The sequence below is a fragment of the Anas platyrhynchos genome, chromosome 5 (genome assembly GCF_047663525.1).
Source record: "Anas platyrhynchos isolate ZD024472 breed Pekin duck chromosome 5, IASCAAS_PekinDuck_T2T, whole genome shotgun sequence".
NCBI lineage: Eukaryota > Metazoa > Chordata > Aves > Anseriformes > Anatidae > Anas > Anas platyrhynchos.
In genome coordinates, this window is record NC_092591.1 from 14,842,899 (window position 1) to 14,862,211 (window position 19,313).

Sequence of the window (19,313 nt, forward strand, 5' to 3'; positions counted from 1 at the left end):
CTTCTGATGCCACTGGTCCTCAGGGCAAAGGGGATATTAATGAGAGATAATGCAGCAGGTAAGGTGAATTATTTCCACCTGAGAGGTGCTGGTTCCTGAAAGGCCTCTGGAAACGAGAGCATTCAGATATCCAGTCTGGAAAGGTTATTTTAGAAATAATTATGGAAAGTAAGGATTTCTCCAATAATACATAAATAAATAAAAAGGTCTATAGCTGAGATGAAAACTGTTATTTTTTTTATCATGAAGGCTTCCTCTCAGTAATAATGTTTTGGTCAAAGGTATTCAGATGACTAAGGCACAAGTGTGGATTTTTTTGAGACAGAGTGGTGCTGGTACAGCTGTTGTAGAAGGCCAAAGGGCTGAGGAGGGATAGCTGGGATCTGAGCTGGAGCTCTGTGGTTTTGGAAAGTTGAGAGCATGTTGTACAGTTGGTGGTTAGACCACTAGCCTCTTCCCGTGGGCTACTAAAGTGCGTGTATCGGGTAGGCCTGAGAAATGATACCAAGTCTTGGTGTGAACAAGGTCATGTGTACAAGGAGAGTGTGTCATTAACGCATCAGTGAGCACCTGAATGTTACCCTTGATCTGCAGTGACAATTTAGCAAGGAATTGCCTTGAGCTTTAGGATGTGGAAAGCTTCAGTTCTAGTATGCACATCTAAAAGTCACTTTATAAAAGAGAAACTTTCTTTTCTGGAACTTGCTTCTGGTAGGTATTTTCCCATTAGCTTGAATTTACTTCTCTCTCCTTTATTATCAAGACATGAAGAGTACCCCTAGGACTGGTTGTAGGGATTTTGCTACCGTTGACAAATGGCACTCTACATATGTTCCCATATATCTGCTATTCATTTTGTCACATTAATCTTCTGCTATGGTTAATTCCCCCTTGCAAAGATAGCCTCTTTCATGATAGGTTGCTGCCTGATTGTGATGGTTTATTGCTTAGCAGCTGTGAAATAGCTGTTAAAAAATAAACCAGGGTATTCCTTTTCTCCCATAACCCTAACAAGAAGAAAGTTTGCCTGGTTATGTATTTGATGGCACTACACAAAGCAGTTTTTCTGTAGTTGCAGATCTCTCTTTTTTTTTTTTTTTTTTTTTCTTTTTTTTCTCAGCCCTTCTGATCCTAATGTTTGAAGCAAGACAGAATGAGACAAAACTGTGCTAACCATCATAACATCCTCTCACAAATAATTTGGGTTCTTCCAGTATATTCCTATTTTTCTACAATAATGCCCAAAATATAAGGATACTTCTAGGGCGTTAATTCCCATCAGACTCATTGTTACCCATTGTCTGACTACTACTTGCCACGTCAGAGAGATTTTATGTTGTTGCTGTGTGTGAATTACTGGCATCCATGCCGGGAAGCTGGCATGCAACCAGCAGATAAGTGTTACGAAAAATTGGCAAGAAGCCTCACTCAGAAGCTCAGTGCTTCTTGTGAAGACTAACTAAAGTTTTGTAAAATAGGCAGACTGATCTTTATATTTTTTCTTGCTTTTCCTTTTTTATTTTTTTAATGTCTCAGCTGCCTTTCCATTTATTAGACTTAGTATCAAATCTTGATTTTCTTTTGTAAGTTATGTATCTTTTTCAAAATGGTGTTTAATGAGCATCTCACTTTATCATGATCTGTGATGCAAAAAATCAAATCCCCACCACTCCACATAACTTCTATAGTATATACCAACAGTTTTACCATGTGAGAAAGGTTTTTGTCAGAAGCTTTATGGCTAAAAAGCATAGCAGAAAAACTAAAATGCACAGAGACAAAGTGTCTCACCTATTATATATTTTTTCACTTTGGAAAAATTATTATAACTTTATAGTGGTGTACTGATATACAGACTCGAAGTTGCTATCTCTGGTCAGTACTGTTCCATTAATGTAAATTTACTGTGAAGTACCTCAAGTGAGGTTTTGGCCTCTAATGTCATAGAAAAAAATTGTTGCCCAGATAAGGAGTGCTTGAGTGTACAGATTAAATATTGCTTTTTATCCTTCTCTCAGTGCTAAATGATAAGCATTTCTCACTCCATAGCTACCTGACATGTACATTTGTCCAGACAGCAAAAAGGTACAGTGACAATTTGAAGAGTTTTTTCAAGGTTTGGACCTTGTAGTTCATCTGTTGAGTTAGCCTTGTGTGATAGATGTGAGACTTATCCCATCTCGTCCTGTGGGGAGTGATGGTAGCTGGTTTTATTCTTAATGTGTGGCTGGGGATTTGCTGTGCAGAAGTTGAAACAGATAAATAGCAAAGCTTGAAAACAAATGTGAACTTTTCCATGTGTGAATTACTTCCCAGAGGAAAATATCTCTCCCGGCTGTAGCTGTAGATTAGAGTGATGATGGAGAATAAGCCTCATCTCCTGTAAGAAAATACAGCTAGTAGATAAGGAAGATTTTGCTGGAATAAACCCAAAGTGTGCAATATTAAGATGGCAGAAGAAAGATTTCTTGAGCAGTTGCTTCTTAAGATGTTTTCCTGTACTACTAATTGCAACCAGTTACACTTCTGCTTTCAAGGTAGAGTTTTGAATTAATTAAGCCCTTTTTGCTGCTTTTTGTTATATCATTTAACAACCTCCCATGTCTACTGCTTGGTGGCCCAAGGGGTTTCTTGTATTTGTGATAACAGCATAGCCAAAGTAGTTTGTGTGGATAGGATTCTATTGCTCTGTCTGAAATTGAGAAGCAAAACTCGAAAGCAGACTTGTCCCTTTTTACCACAGCTGCCCATGGGTAGGTGACCCTGAAAGGCAGTTGGACCTCTTTAAGTCATGCTTAGTTACCATGGTGAAACTCAAGAATCGGTCAAAGATTGGCTCTTTCTGAGCACCAGCAGAGTGAATTCATCCAGCAAGACTATGTCCCCATCCCCCCCCCCTTTTTTTTGTGACAGCAACAGAACAAGGAAAGAACGGAGGAGATGCTCCCTCCTGCACTGGAGCAGATCTTTGCTAACATTTTCTGTTGCTCAGTGTGATGGCTATTTGTAAGGCAGTGTGTTCTGGAGAGAATTAAAGTAGGGCATGACACCTGTGATTAAATGGAGAGAATTAAAGTAGGGCATGACACCTGTGATTAAATGGATCCATTCTGCACCAAGGAGAATCATACTGGTTGTAAGGGCTGTCTGTAGAATGGTGCTAGGAGGGCAGGTCCCTCCTCTAGTAGGCTCAGATACTCAGGATTTGACCCTCAGGTATGTGTGAAAAAGGCTCAGGAACAAACAGTAACTACTGAAAACTCGAAGAACAAATCAGTTAACACAAAAGAATAACTGAGATAAGCTGACATTCTCCTCAGGTGAGCTCGTTTTGCCTTCAAGTTTCAAATTCACTTAGAGCAAAATGAATTGCTGTTGCTTTGTCCAGCCTGGGGCTCTGTGTTTCCAGCTTTTCTCTATGTATACTGAGCTGACAGAGTAGGACTTTTTTGGAAACCCTGGTTCTTCTGCCCTCTTTCTGCCCTCGTGCTGGACCCAAAACCTTGTCTTACTCTTCTGTGATGAAGTTGTTTTGACTTCTCTTTGCCAGTGACTGAGGGTGGTTTCTACTGTTTGTCAGGCTTCCTACTGTGCTACAAAGGGGCATGTTATATTGTATATTTGCACTGATGACAATGTTCTTCCTAATTGTTGTTATTTTAGAACTTCATCTAACCATTCCAGTTCTGATTATTAGACTTTGTCTCCATACAATCTCACGGCAGCAGATTCTTCAATTTAATTATATGTTGTTTCAAAGATTTCTTTCAGTAAAATGCATGGCGAGATGTATGTTGCCAATACTATAGTTTGTGTTTAGTATACAAGACAAGACGGTTTAGTTTCTTGAGGGCACTGTTTGGTTTCTGTAAGTGTGTTTCTCTCCCACATAGGGCAGAGTGACACAAAGCTAAATCAGAAGTGGCTAAGTTGCAATGTTGGAAAGTCAAAGCTTAGTCATGAGACTGTATTATAACTCATACCCTGAAGCAGGCCACACTGAGATTCTAGGGATGGTCTTCGGTTAAACATTTCCTGGCCCTTAAATTCATAATTTGATAAATTTAATTTTATTTTAATTCAGTTACTTTTTTAGTTTCATCAGCAGGCTTTTGTGTGTGTGTGTTTGTCGTGGTTTAACCCGGCCGGCAGCTAAACACCACGCAGCCGTTCGCTCACCCTCCCCCCTCCCTCTCTGGGACGGGGGAGAGAAATGGAAAGTGAAGCCCGTGAGTTGAGATAAAGACAGTTTAATAAGACAGGAAAATAATAATAACAAAATAATAATAACAATAATAACAATAATAATAATATGGTGATAATAGGGAAATAATAATAATATGTACAAACAAGTGATGCACAATGCAATTGCTCACCACTCGCTGACCGATGCCCAGCCTAACCCCGAGCAGTCCGGCCCCCTTCCCCCGGCTAGCCACCCCTATATATTGTTTAGCATGACGTCAGATGGTATGGAATACCCCTTTGGCTAGTTTGGGTCACCTGTCCGGGGTCTGTCCCCTCCCAGCTCTTACTGCACCCCCAGCCTGCCCATTGGCAGGACAGAGCAAAAGGCTGAGATGTCCTTGGCTTAGTATAAGCACTGCTCTGCAACAATTAAAGCATCGGGGTGTTATCAGCACTCTTCTCATCCTAAGCCAAAACACAGCATTCCACCAGCTACTAGGAAGAAAATTAATTCTGTGCTAACTGAAACCAGGACATCTATCCACCCCTTATTCCATACCATTTATGTCATGCTCAGGTTACACTCTTTTCCATACATTCTAATTAGTCACCTATAGTAATCATGGTAGTGATAACATACAGTGTAATATACTAATTAACATGGTACAATTCAGTTTATGGGCTATTCTCACCCCAGTATTAAATCTCCTTGAGGTACACACCGGACCTCTCCGTTCTTTTGCATCACCCACCAAGTGTATCCAGGTCCCTGAGCGAAAACAATTCCACGAATAGGTTTGCCTTTTCCTGAGGCAGGAGTAGCCCAGACTGTTTTACCCAGCATATTTTTTACATGCACTACAGGAACCTTATCCCCATCTACAGTACGTAACAGGTTTGATTGGGCAGGTCCAGCTCGGTTGGTAGATCCCCTAGTATTGACTAACCAGGTGGCCTTTGCCAAATGCGTATCCCAGTTTTTGAACGTCCCAGCGCCCATTGCTTTCAAGGTAGTCTTTAACAGGCCATTGTATCGTTCAACTTTCCCGGAGGCTGGTGCATGATAGGGGATGTGATACACCCATTCAATACCATGTTCTTTGGCCCAAGTGTCTATAAGGTTGTTTCGGAAGTGAGTCCCATTGTCTGATTCTATTCTTTCTGGGGTGCCATGTCGCCATAGGACTTGCTTTTCAAGGCCCAGGATGGTGTTCCGGGCGGTGGCATGAGGCACAGGATATGTTTCCAGCCATCCAGTGGTTGCTTCCACCATTGTAAGTACGTGGCGCTTGCCATTGCGAGTTTGAGGGAGTGTGATGTAATCAATCTGCCAGGCCTCTCCATATTTATATTTCAGCCATCGTCCTCCATACCAAAGAGGCTTTGACCGTTTGGCTTGCTTGATTGCAGCACATGTTTCACAGTCATGAATAACCTGTGCTATAGCGTCCATGGTCAAGTCCACCCCTCGATCACGAGCCCATCTGTATGTTGCGTCTCTACCTTGATGGCCTGAGGTGTCATGGGCCCATCGGGCTATAAATAATTCACCTTTATGCTGCCAATCCAGGTCCACCTGAGCTACTTCAATCTTAGCAGCCTGATCCACCTGCTGGTTGTTTTGATGTTCTTCAGTAGCCCGATTCTTGGGCACATGAGCATCTACGTGGCGTACTTTCACAGCCAGGTTCTCTACCCGAGCAGCAATATCTTGCCACAATGCAGCAGCCCAGATGGGTTTGCCCCTGCGCTGCCAGTTGTTTTGCTTCCATTGCTGTAACCATCCCCACAGGGCATTTGCTACCATCCATGAATCGGTGTAGAGATAGAGAACTGGCCATTTTTCTCGTTCAGCAATGTCTAAAGCCAGCTGAATGGCTTTCACTTCTGCAAACTGACTCGATTCACCTTCTCCCTCAGCAGCTTCTGCAACTCGTCGCGTAGGACTCCATACAGCAGCCTTCCATCTCCGATGCTTCCCCACAATACGACAGGACCCATCAGTGAACAGGGCATATTTCTTTTCATTCTCTGGCAACTGGTTGTACAGTGGGGCTTCTTCAGCACGACCCACCTCCTCCTCTGATGATATCCCAAAGTATTTGCCTTCTGGCCAGTCCATGATCACTTCCAATATTCCTGGGCGACTGGGGTTTCCTATTCGAGCCCGCTGAGTAATCAGGGCAACCCACTTGCTCCATGTAGCATCAGTTGCATGATGCGTAGAGGGGACCCTTCCCTTGAACATCCAGCCTAGTACTGGCAATCGGGGTGCTAGGAGGAGTTGCGCTTCAGTACCGACCACCTCCGAAGCAGATCGAACTCCTTCATATGCTGCCAATATCTCCTTTTCAGTTGGAGTATAGCGGGCCTCAGATCCTCTGTATCCCCGACTCCAAAACCCCAGGGGCCGACCTCGAGTTTCCCCAGGTTCTTTCTGCCAGAGGCTCCAGGTGGGGCCATTCTCCCCGGCTGCAGTGTAGAGCACATTCTTTACATCTGGTCCTGTTCGAACTGGCCCAAGGGCTACTGCATGGACTATTTCCTGCTTGATTTGTTCAAAGGCTTGTCGTTGTTCAGGGCCCCACTCAAACTCATTCTTCTTACGGGTTACTTGGTAGAGTGGGTTTACAATCAGACTGTAATTTGGGATGTGCATTCTCCAAAACCCCACAACACCTAGGAAAGTCTGTGTTTCTTTTTTGTTAGTTGGTGGAGACATAGCTGTTATTTTGTTGATCACATCCATTGGGATTTGACGACGTCCATCTTGCCATTTTATTCCTAAAAACTGGATCTCTCGTGCAGGTCCTTTGACTTTATTCTGTTTTATGGCAAAACCGGCTTTCAGAAGGATTTGGACTATCTTCTTCCCTTTCTCGAAAACTTCCTCTGCTGTGTCACCCCACACAATAATGTCATCGATGTACTGCAGGTGTTCAGGAGCTTCCCCCTGCTCTAGCGCAGACTGGATCAGTCCATGGCAAATGGTAGGGCTGTGTTTCCACCCCTGGGGCAGCCTATTCCAAGTATATTGGACTCCCCTCCAAGTGAAGGCAAATTGTGGCCTGCACTCTGCTGCTAGAGGGATGGAGAAAAATGCATTAGCGATATCAATTGTGGCGTACCACTTGGCTGCCTTCGATTCAAGTTCATACTGAAGTTCCAGCATGTCTGGCACTGCAGCACTCAGTGGTGGCGTGACTTCGTTCAGGCCGCGATAGTCCACTGTTAGTCTCCACTCGCCATTAGACTTTCGCACTGGCCATATGGGACTATTGAAAGGTGAATGGGTCTTGCTGATCACTCCTTGGCTCTCCAATTGACGAATTAGCTTATGGATGGGGATCAGGGAGTCTCGGTTAGTGCGATATTGCCGCCGGTGCACAGTTGTGGTAGCGATTGGCACTTGCTGTTCTTCGACCCTCAGCAACCCCACAACAGAGGGGTCCTCTGAGAGACCAGGCAAGGTAGATAATTGTTTAATGCCCTCTGTCTCTAAGGCAGCTATACCAAAAGCCCACCGGAACCCTTTTGGGTCCTTGCAATATCCTCTTCTAAGATAGTCTATGCCAAGGATACATGGAGCATCCGGGCCAGTCACAATGCGGTGCTTTTCCCACTCATTCCCAGTCAGACTCACTTCAGCCTCCAATACAGTCAACTGCTGAGATCCTCCTGTCACTCCACAAATATAGATGGGCTCTGGTCCTTTATAGCTCGATGGCATTATAGTACATTGTGCACCGGTGTCTACTAAAGCCTTATACTTCTGTGCGCGTGATGTGCCAGGCCATCGAATCCACACAGTCCAATAAACTCGATTGTCCCTTTCCTCCCCCTGGCTGGAGGCAGGGCCCCCCTAATCCTGGTCAGAATCTTCTTCGTTTCTGTGTTTGAAGGACTGTCTGCTGGAAGTTGGAGCAGCAAACTTTTCGGAGAATCCTTTTTTCCTGATTGTTTTCTTTTGCAACTCACGTACCCGTGCCTCTAGGGTCGCGGTAGATTTTCCATCCCATTTTCTCATGTCCTCTCCATGGTCTCGTAAGTAAAACCACAGGGTGGCACGGGGTGAGTACCCACCATATCGTCTTCCTTGTGTGGGTGAACGCCTACCCCTGACAGCTGAGACACTGCTTTGTACAGGTGCGGAGGAGAATAATCTCTCTTCAAGTTGGTGAAACTTTTCAGAAAGTGTTTTCTCCCAGGTGTTCTCTTTTGGTCGGTGGACACTGGTTGGTTCAGGTGGGGAGGAAGATAGATTCTCTTTAAGTTGGTGGACCTCTTCAGAAAGTTTCTCCACAGCTGAGACGCAGGCCTGTAAGGAAGAGGAGAGACTTTCTTCGTACTGCCGGAGTTGTTTAGCCGCTTCATCTACTGTGGGTTCCTCATCCTCTTTCCAGGCCATTATTGCCAATGAGCTGGCATATGATGATGGTGCACTCCGTACAAACTTCCGCCACATGGGTCGTGTACACTTGACTTCATCTGGATCTTTGGATGTTTGTCTCTGGTCTGGATCCTCATAAATCACTTCCCGTACGGCTAATTCCCTCAGGTACTGGATTCCCTTCTCCATAGTGGTCCACTTGCCTGGTAGACATAAAAGTTCTTCCTTGAAGGGATACCTTTCCCTCACAGCTGAGAGAAGACGCCTCCAGAGGCTGGTGGATTGTGCTCCATCTGCAATTGCTTTGTCAATGCCGGCGTCTCGAGCAAGGGATCCCAGCCGCTTGGCTTCCCTGCCGTCTAATTCCACACAATTGGCTCCAGAGTCCCAGCACCGGAGCAGCCAGGTGACAAGCTGCTCACCTATACAGCGACCAAAATCTTTTCGCACATCTCGTAGCTCGCGCTCGTTTAGGCTTCGGGTAGTTACTGTTGCTTTTTCGGCATCCTCATCTTCCTCCTCCTGAATCCTTGATGGCCCAGCGTCGTCGTCATCTTCGTCATCTCTATACCTAGTTTTGGCAGAAGCCTTACCTGGGTTGGCAGAAGACTCTCTGCGTTCTAAACGACCTGAATCTCTATACCATTTTTTCACCTTCTCTACAGGGGCAGCTTGCACTGCTACTGCTCGTTTCTCTGACTTTGTTACAGAGTCTGCTACAGGGGTTGGAATACCCTCTGCAGGGGCAGCTTGCACTGCTACTGCTCGTTTCTCTGACACGGCCACAGGAGCTGGAGTGGCTGCAGGAGCTGAAGCAGTTGCAGGAACTGGAGCTGTAGCGGCTACAGGAGCTGGAGCTGGAGCTGGAGCAGTTGCAGGAGCTGGGACTGGAGCAGCAGTAGGAGCTGGAGCTGGAGCGGCTTCAGGAGCTGGAGCTGGAGCGGCTTCAGGAGCTGGGGCTGGAGCGGCTGCAGGAGCTGGAGCTGGAGCGGCTGCAGGAGCTGGAGCTGGAGCGGCTTCAGGAGCTGGAGCTGGAGCGGCTGCAGGAGCTGGGACTGGAGTGGCTGCAGGAGCTGGAACTGGAGCGGCTGCAGGAGCTGGGACTGGAGCAGCTGCAGGAGCTGGGACTGGAGCAGCTGCAGGAGCTGGAGCTGGAGCGGCTGCAGGAGCTGGGACTGGAGTGGCTGCAGGAGCTGGGACTGGAGTGGCTGCAGGAGCTGGGACTGGAGCGGCTGCAGGAGCTGGGACTGGAGCAGCTGCAGGAGCTGGGACTGGAGCAGCTGCAGGAGCTGGAGCTGGAGCTGGAGCAGCTGCAGGAACCGGATCTGGAGCGGCTGCAGGAGCTGGGGCTGGAGCAGCTGCAGAATCCACCGTAGGGGTCACAGTGGCCGTTGGATCTGTCACAGGGCTTGGAGTGGCCGCAGGGTCTGTCACTAAGTTGATAGCAGTATCAATGGCAGCTCGATAGGCATGAGCCAGGCCCCAGCACGTTACAATGATTTGTGTTACTTTGGAACTGCCAGAATCATGACACCTTTTTTTCAAGCATTCTGCCAGTTTTTGAGGATTTTGCCATTGTTCAGGGGTGAATTTCCAACACACTGGGGGTGCCAACTGCTCTAGATGCCTGCCCATATCCGCCCATACTCCCTGCCACCCACAACTATCCTGCCTCCGGGCAGATCTCCAGATGAGCTCCCCAAGTAGTTGTTTAACTTTAAGCAGAATCTGAAGTGCATTCATGAGGCAGAACAACAAGACTATGGTACTCTGAGTATTCCAGAAATATTCAATATCTTGGAGAGCTATTTTGACAAGCTCAGGGGATAAGAGAGTGGTGAAGGAGGAAGGCAGAGTGATCCAGGAGGATACAGGGGGGGTGAAGGAGAAAGGGAGAGTAAGCAAGTAAGGAAAAATATCCTCCCCTTTCCCCTCCACAGATTGACTCCCTAATGAAAAAAAAACAATAGGTATAATTGCTAATAGTTTCCAAGATACAGTTTCCAAAGTACAGAGTCGACGATGTTACTGAATACAAATAACAAGTTAGAGTCATGACCACATATTTCATCGTCTCATAAGCCATTGCTACAACACACAGCACCATAATGATCTGAAACCAGGGCCCGGAGAGGATAAACAACACGACAGAGAGCAAATACGGAAAATAATGTACTATAATACTCAATTTGGAAAACAGGCGCAGCAGAGTTGAGATTAAAGCAATCAGCATTATGACAAGTGACTATTAAGCAGGTCTAATCCTTACACCAATTTTAGTTTAACACACTCTGGTCAGATCTGCCGTTATCTCAACCTTTCGGGCCCCACGTTGGGCGCCAAAAAGACTGTCGTGGTTTAACCCGGCCGGCAGCTAAACACCACGCAGCCGTTCGCTCACCCTCCCCCCTCCCTCTCTGGGACGGGGGAGAGAAATGGAAAGTGAAGCCCGTGAGTTGAGATAAAGACAGTTTAATAAGACAGGAAAATAATAATAACAAAATAATAATAACAATAATAACAATAATAATAATATGGTGATAATAGGGAAATAATAATAATATGTACAAACAAGTGATGCACAATGCAATTGCTCACCACTCGCTGACCGATGCCCAGCCTAACCCCGAGCAGTCCGGCCCCCTTCCCCCGGCTAGCCACCCCTATATATTGTTTAGCATGACGTCAGATGGTATGGAATACCCCTTTGGCTAGTTTGGGTCACCTGTCCGGGGTCTGTCCCCTCCCAGCTCTTACTGCACCCCCAGCCTGCCCATTGGCAGGACAGAGCAAAAGGCTGAGATGTCCTTGGCTTAGTATAAGCACTGCTCTGCAACAATTAAAGCATCGGGGTGTTATCAGCACTCTTCTCATCCTAAGCCAAAACACAGCATTCCACCAGCTACTAGGAAGAAAATTAATTCTGTGCTAACTGAAACCAGGACAGTGTTAAAGAGAACAAAATATCTGAAGGCCCATCCTGAGGCCCATCTGTCCCATCTGCCTATCCTTTCCTCTCTTGCCTAGCAGGTCCCAGCTCTTTCCCAGTTCCTTGTCAAAGCCATTTCCCCTTTGTACACATGCTGATTCCTTCTGTGTATCTGGATACAGCCAGTCCCTGTCTCCTGTCCTCCCTCAGTGCTTTCTTTTGGTCACTGTCACCTCCGTTCTCCTCCACACATCAGGAAGTGACTGAAGGAGATGCTGCTAGTTGCCTTCTCCCCACTTCAGTCTTTTTCTTCATTTCCTGACTCCCAGCCCCAGAGATATTTCCCTGTTCACCATTAAACACCATCCACAGCCCCGTTTTCCCAGCCTGGTTCTTGTCTTGGCTGTGGCCATCCATCCACCTGTCAAATCGTTATATTTCCAATTTAGGGATCAGGATGTCATTTGGGACCGTGTCAAAAGCTTTACAGAAGTCCAGGTAGATGACATCAATCAGTCTTCCCTTGTCAACTGATGCAGTCAGTCCACCACAGGAAGCCACCATTTTGCCTACTTCTGAGTTGTAGAGTAAATCCATTGATTTGCAAGACCCTGTTCAGTACTGTTTAAAGCAGTACTTAACTTACAGATGCTTTTTCTTCTGGTTGTGCATGTGTAAAATAGAAACAGCACTTTCACAAAGGTCCTTGTCACATTTGTATTGAAATATATGGACCACTTTTCATGAATTTTGGATTTCAGTCAAATTTTCAGTCTATAAGTTCATTCTATAAAAACAAGACAGTGATCTAGAAGTGTTTCTCCTTTATTTGTGTACAATGCTTAACATGGACAAGAGTTAGTGCATACAAGATACTTTTCCTGTTTAAGGTTTCCCATGCATGTTGGGGAAATGGCACTTCTGTTTATGCACTTTTTTTTTTTCATTTTTTTCCCCCATTATTTATTTATTTATTTATTTATTTATTTCCTTCAGGCTATATCTCTGTTTCGGAGTTTATTTGAATTAAGGCTTCAGATGGGGTTGTATGAAACAAATCGTGTGAGCAATATTTTAAAATAGACTGGAATTAGGTTCTTTATCTCAAATGACTCACTGGACTTCACATACTGTTGTGATTGCTAATGTCTAACATTTGTATGAAAAAAAAAAAACAACAACTGAAAGAGTGAAGCTAATAAAGTTGTGAATGATTTTTTTCTCCCTGATCTCCTTAATCCACCCTTTACACTTAACCCATCATTGCAGGAAGTAGACTTTCAACTCACCAGAAACCATTAAAAATGAGCACTATTATTATTGTCATGTTGAATGGGTAGATTTCTATAATAAGAGATTAATTCCATATTCAGAATGGAAACTCCATTACAGTGAGTACAAGACTGAATAGAGTTTATAATAAGTAAGTAAAACATTATACATTATGGTTGTACGCCCATTTCTGCACTCAGTATCCTTCTGGCTGGCTGGACTTCCCTATAAATACATCTCCTTTCTTCCTCTTCCAGTGTCTGCACATATATTTGCTTTGCAGTTATGGGAACAGATATCTCAGCTGCATTGTCTATTCTACAACCGTGGCTGTGACAGAAAAAAATCCTTCTTCTTTATCTCCTGTCTGGCATATTGTTATATCATTATAATAATAATAATTATTATTATTATTACTACTATTAATAGAGTTAATATCATGGTAGAAGCAAGGATTTTTAATCACAGACCTATATATTGATCTTGCCCAAAGGGATAGGGAAAGAGACAAAAGACAAAATAATGTAAAAAAGAAGGTTATGGTGGAATGGGATGTTATGCTGTTTAATATTTTTGATTCATAAAAATACAAGTATGTATCTAAGGATTTGTCTCAGATGAAAAGTATTCCAAAATAATAGAGTGTCAATGCTCATCAGTGATATTTTCATATACAGAAAATAAAAAGAATCCTTGCCTACTTTATGAGTGGTTGTGTAACATTTTACTGGATCCAAAAAATTGTCAGAGTTTGAGAATGATACCACATTGTTTTGCTTTTTATTACAACTCATATACACTTCCTTTGTGGTACAGTGTCTTATACAATATTTATGCACCATATACATTTGAAATGAACAAACAATTATTCAAATTTTCTATCTGCTACATTGAAAATACAAACCATTTAAAATACTGTTAAAAATAATGGGAGCTGTTCTATCATTGCAGTTGTCATCTGGAGATTAAGCTCATATTTGCTCTGTAATACACATTATAATATTTTGCATAGTGTTACTGGTGGTATAATAGTTGTCATCATAGATACAATGTAGTAAATTTTTCAATGTATAGTGTTCTGTAAAGAAACCAGACTTCTGATACATTGTCAAAGAGCTTTTCTTTCCAGTCACTAGTAATTAATGAAACAGGTTAGATCATTTTGTATAAAATTCTGGTATCACATGTTATACATTTGGATGAGTAACACAGAAAAGGAAAAGCAAACTCATGGCAAATAATCAGTGAAGTGATTGACTTTAATAAATAATTAACTTAGTCTGTGAATACTAGATCAGTGCAATTCATGTTCACTTTTAATGCCATTTGAAATAAGTTGAATTATCAAAATGAAGATGGAACTGAAAATCATTATTTTATACTAATTTTGGCTGGAAACATGTTGAAATCTTCTCTTTGAGAGATACCCAGTTCAAAAAAAAAACACAGGGGAAAAACTGTGAAAAAACTTCTGAGGCCTTTTGTCTGAAATATTTCCCAGCAAAGACGTAAATTATAGGGTTAATGCAACTGTTGGTGATAGCCAGAGTAGAACTAAACTGCTCGCCAAAGTTGAGCAGTTCTTCCCAGAAACAGCCTTTGACCACTTCCATCTGGAATAATACATCAAGGAACGTAAAAAGATGGAATGGAGTCCAGCACAAAAGAAACATCAGCACCACTAAGAAGATCAGCCTGGTGGCCTTCGTGTCTTTGTGGTTCTTGCAATATTGTGTCCTGAGTGCTCTTCGTTCCCTTGTGTGTTCTTGTAGGGAGCGAATGGTAGAGAAATTGAAGAAGATGATTGCTATAGATGGCAATGCAAACCCCACTGTGCTGAATACCAGGCGCTCGGCTGTTGCCCACAATGGGTCGGGGAAGTCTAAAATGCATGCTGAGATATTCCACTGGGGAAAGTGTTTTACAGTCCGAAATGTAAAGATTGGGATGCTTACAAGGATCCCAAAGAACCAGGTAAGCAAGCAGATCCCTTTGGCCATGGTTTTGCTCCGTATCCTTCCGTGTGTCAAGGTATGAACAAAAGTCAAATAGCGATCCATGCTGACTGCCACTAGCAAGTAAATGCTGGTATACATGTTTAGGCGAACGGATGCACTAGTGCTACGACAAAAGAAATTGCCAAATGGCCAGTTAAACTTGTTTCTGACATTCTCTGCCCAGAAAGGGAGGCATGTGAGGAAGATAAAGTCAGCAACAGCTAGGTTCATAAGGTAGATTTCAGCTGTCTTCAGGGGGTCCTTGCACAGTGAGTAAACGATGAGAACGAGCAAATTTCCAAGCATTCCAATAACACAGATGGCGTTGATGTACTTGGGTACTAAGTAGTAAACGATTTCCCACCAGTCATTCAAGTCTGGGCAGCTCGTTAAGTTGCTCTTGTTTTCACTCTGGTTTGAGAAGGAAACGTTCAGTAGAGGACTTTCAGCCATTTTTCAAAATTCTGAAATGAACAGAAGAACATCTTTAAAGCAAGAGAAAAGGACTACAAAAAAGAGCCATAACATTCTAAAAGTTGTCTCCTATTGATTGTGTAACAGACATTTAACTGCTGGAAATTCTTTATTAGTGCTTATTGATTGTATAGGCTAGATCAATCCGTGATTCTTGTGGGCAATGGTGAGAAATATTCACAAATTGATAACAATGGAAATTCCTCTACATCCCGTGAAAGTTCCTCTCTTTGTTGCCTCTGTTCAAGGTTGCAGAGAGGAAGGCATGTATCAGTTTAGTGTAAGTAACTCTATGTCTACATCAGGCTGGTGAAAGCAACAGAAATAGCAGAAGTCCAGCTCCCTGAGAGTAGGGGCAGTCATGCTGGTGACATGATGCAAAGCTCGCAACTTGTCCTGCCCTTTCTCATACTCTTGTGTGCTATGTATAACTTTAGCAGGATGGTGCCAGTTTTGCCATGTCTGGGACTGCTAATCACTGTCTATGTGTGTAACTTGTTTGGTTAAAATTGCATTCTCTTCTTCTCTGTCAGTTCCTCCATCCCAGACTTTGGGATTAAAATTACTGCTAGATTAGACATTTTTTTTTTGCCCTCAAATGTCAGCAGTTGTAATAATAAAACACTGACTTCTCCTACACCATGTGCTCAAAATCCTACCTGGAGGGAACGCCTCTGCAGCTCCAAATTCAGTGTGCTTCTCCTGTCTAAACAGAGGCAGCTCCAGTTCTAAAAATTCCACCTGAATTCAGCTGGAGAGAGACAGCCCCAGACACCAAAGCATTTAGTATTTCATAGCATTGGAAATACATCTGCTTCTTTGTGGTAATGGTAACTCAGCGTGAGATTGCGCAGGAATGAGAGCATGGATAAAACATTATACCCCTGTGAAGCTCCACCAAATTACCAGCGCTGCCTCCTACAGAGACTTTATTCTCCCAGTGTTGTCATGCACGACCATATTACCTGGATCTTGTCTATTACAGGCATTGACTCTTAGAATTGTTTCAGTAGGTAAGAGATTACTGAGTCTGTGGCGACATCTTACATTTCTGTATTTCATATGCAAGGCAAGTGTGTCAGTCATAAAAAAAGAACCATTAAAAAAAAAAAAAAACCACAATATTTTGCAATCAGTTGCCCTGAATGTTAACTTCCTCTTACAGCTATTTGTCTGCTCTTTCAGTTTTTACACCAAAGAGATAGCTAAGGATAGAGCTTCTGAAAAGAGCATTTAAGGTCAGGGTTTGTCTCTTACATGTATGTACAGCCTCAGTGATGTCTGTCTGAGCAGTTTGCAGTACATATCTCTGTGGTGGAGAAAGGAATTAAAAGAGTACTAATATTCCACTTCATATGAATCAGTACCTAACGCACAGACCATCTTTCATTACTGTAGAATTAAGCGCACAGTCAAGTTTTATTTGAGTTCATAACCATGCTCAAGCTGGCAGGCTTGTCAGGGGGCTGGGCTGCAATTCAAACTAGCACAGCTCCATGGCTTTACACACCTTCCCTCACAGCAGTCAGAGTTCACTGAGTTCACCAACCATCTTGTGCAATCTAAGATAACTTGTGAGGATCTATAACTGCAAAGAGGGTGCACAGAGTAAATGAATGAATAATCAGCATCAAGGAAGCAGAAGTCTAACCTTTGTCATAGCAGGAGACTGATTACGGTGGGAGAGTAATGGAAGAAAATCTGTAGCATTGTATATCAAAAACACATGTCAAGAGCAATGTAGAAAGACACCAGTTAAACATTTCCTTTTGTAAATTGAATTATTACTATTACTAAATATAGAGGAGAAAGACATGCTTGTTTTCCTTGCTTGCTCATTTCCTGATATTTTCTTGCTATCAGTCAGTTTGTCAGCCAGGTTGTGCACTTCATATGGCACGTGGGCTAGAGCCCCAAATTCATCCATCGTGGGCTAAATTAAAAACTTTGGGAATATTTGCTTGTCATTGCAACTGAGATTTTAGCCACAGCTAGATCTGACTTGTTCAAGTAGCAATTGTGCATGAAGTTTCTGTAGAGCTTGTGTTACTGGGATAAATTTCTTCAAAGTCTACTAGCTAGAGCCCTAGTGCTGCCACAAGCCACATGAACTTATAGCTCCAGATTTATTCTTGAGAGAAAATGCAATTCATTTGCAATTGCTTAATTAATTTCTTCTTCAAAGGCAATTTTATTTTGTGTTTTGAAGTATTTAAAGCTGATTTAAAGCTGATTGACAAGTAGCCACAAGAATGGTTTTCAGTTTATAGCCTTAACGCATTCCAGTATTCCTGCTTTTATGCAAATAATGACATATTTTTTTTTCTACTTTGAACTAATTTCAGATTAGTTTCCATGTACTTTGACTATATTACCACTATTACTATTAATAAATAATTCCTAGTTAGGATCATGTCTTCTGGAAACCTTTGAGATCTGGAAACAATTTTAAAAGCAAAGATAACTTTGAAAGAGAAAATTCTGCATTCAGATAAGTATATTCAGCTATACAGAGATTCAAGGATTGAAACAACATATTTTTACAGATTAGGAGGACCTTCAAAGTTAGCTGCACAATGAAAGAGAAAGGGGATCTTTCACTAGACATAGCAGAGCCAAGAGCACAAAAGAATATATATATTTTTTTTAATAGAAAAGCATTTGAAAAACTTTTAGTAAAGAAAAAACATTAAAAACAGATAGAAATACCTTGTCCTTGTGTTTCTTGGAAGTGTAGGTGAAGCTTCAAATTCAGGAAAAGTTGGCAAATAGCAGTACAGTGATTACCGAGAGAATTCAAAGATAAATCCTGAGGCAGGACTGAGTACTGTCGTGCTGTCTGAGTGTTTTGTTGGCCAAGCATGTTGTGTATGATAAAATTTGGCAGAAAGCCTTAGGATTTTTTTTTTTTTTTTCCTAAATGTCAGCTGAAGTAATTTTCGAGGCATGTTAGATATTTCATTCTTGCAAAACTATATAAGCCATATGCCTTGGATTTTGTGTTCATGTAACCATAAATGAAAGTTTTACCGACCTGTAGGCTGGTGGCAGTTAAAAGTTCCTTTGTGTGATTAACTATGTCTGCAACAATAGCAATTTTATCAACAGCTCCAAACCACTCTCTCAGTGCCAACACAAACAAAGCCAAACTTTTCACTAAGTTTTCATTGTGGTGGGAGCTCCTTCCTTGGCCAGCCCCAGGGAGGGAAAGTGGCACTGCATACGTGATGGGTTGTGCCAAGGAGCTGGGGCTTTTTCTTTGGGAAAGGATGCTGAAACTTGGAGCCACTAAATCTTTCCTCTGTTTTTGAAAACTGGTGTCCTTTGCACTCCACTATTGCTGATTATCACATGAGTTTCTGTGAATGTTACTTTTCAGGAGTGCATGATGATGGCTATATTTTATCAGGCATGTACCCATATAGAATGTGCATTTTGTGTGATCGCCTCAGTCTTTGTAGCCTGAGACTAATTGTTTATAAACTTATTTTTATGCTTTTCATTTTAATTGTCCTCTGATTAGAGCAATATTAAAAATAATGAAAAAACAACAAGAAAAAAAGAAGATATATATTGGTATATCAGTGTATCAGATTTTTAAATACAAAATCTCTCTTAAGTACATATGTGTAAAAAATAGGTATTTTCAGCTTCTTTTTAAAGAGCTGTGAGAAATTATGAGGGCACTGGAGTGTTAATTACTTATATGAAAGCATTCTTCCCATTGGCTATCTACCTAACAAATGCACCATCTCTCTGAATTCTTTCTCTTTGTGTCTTTGTGTCCTTTCTTGTTTGATGAGTTAAAATGAAAGACTGTGAAGGCTGAGCTATGATATCTTATGAACTTCCCTGTCGTCATAAAAAATACTTTGATGCCAACTCTCTTTTTATTCATTAAGAATATACAATGTTAGGGTAAAATTGACAGAATCTTGAGAAATTGTTCTGATTGAAAACCATAACAATGAAGGAAATTCTAAAATAAATAAATAAATAAAAACATAAAAAAAATAATTTGAAGATTTAAAGGATATAAATATTTTATTTAAATAGCATCTTA

The 19,313-nt window shown here is 42.3% G+C and overlaps 1 protein-coding gene across 2 annotated transcripts; it reads right to left on the reverse strand.

Moving 5' to 3' along the window:
* Nucleotides 1–13,535: 13,535 nt before the first annotated feature.
* On the reverse strand, nt 13,536–18,252 carry BDKRB1 (bradykinin receptor B1). Of its 2 annotated transcripts, XM_038180503.2 has the most exons (3): nt 17,960–18,252; nt 16,902–16,951; nt 13,536–15,240 (listed from the first exon to the last, which is right to left on the reverse strand). In XM_038180503.2, exon 3 carries the CDS (start codon nt 15,227–15,229, stop codon nt 14,156–14,158), a length of 1,074 nt encoding a protein of 357 aa, XP_038036431.2. In that variant the 5' UTR covers nt 15,230–15,240; nt 16,902–16,951; nt 17,960–18,252; the 3' UTR covers nt 13,536–14,155. The 2 variants fall into 2 exon arrangements, with proteins under 2 accessions (XP_038036431.2, XP_005020830.4); XM_005020773.6 differs by lacking the exon at nt 16,902–16,951 and having other exon boundaries at nt 17,960–18,248.
* Between the last annotated feature and the right edge of the window lie 1,061 nt (nt 18,253–19,313).

Coding starts and splice junctions, on each gene's coding strand:
- BDKRB1 (XM_038180503.2), bottom strand. CDS start 15,229: ATGGCTGAAAGTCCTCTACTGAACGTTTCCTTCTCAAACCAGAGTGAA.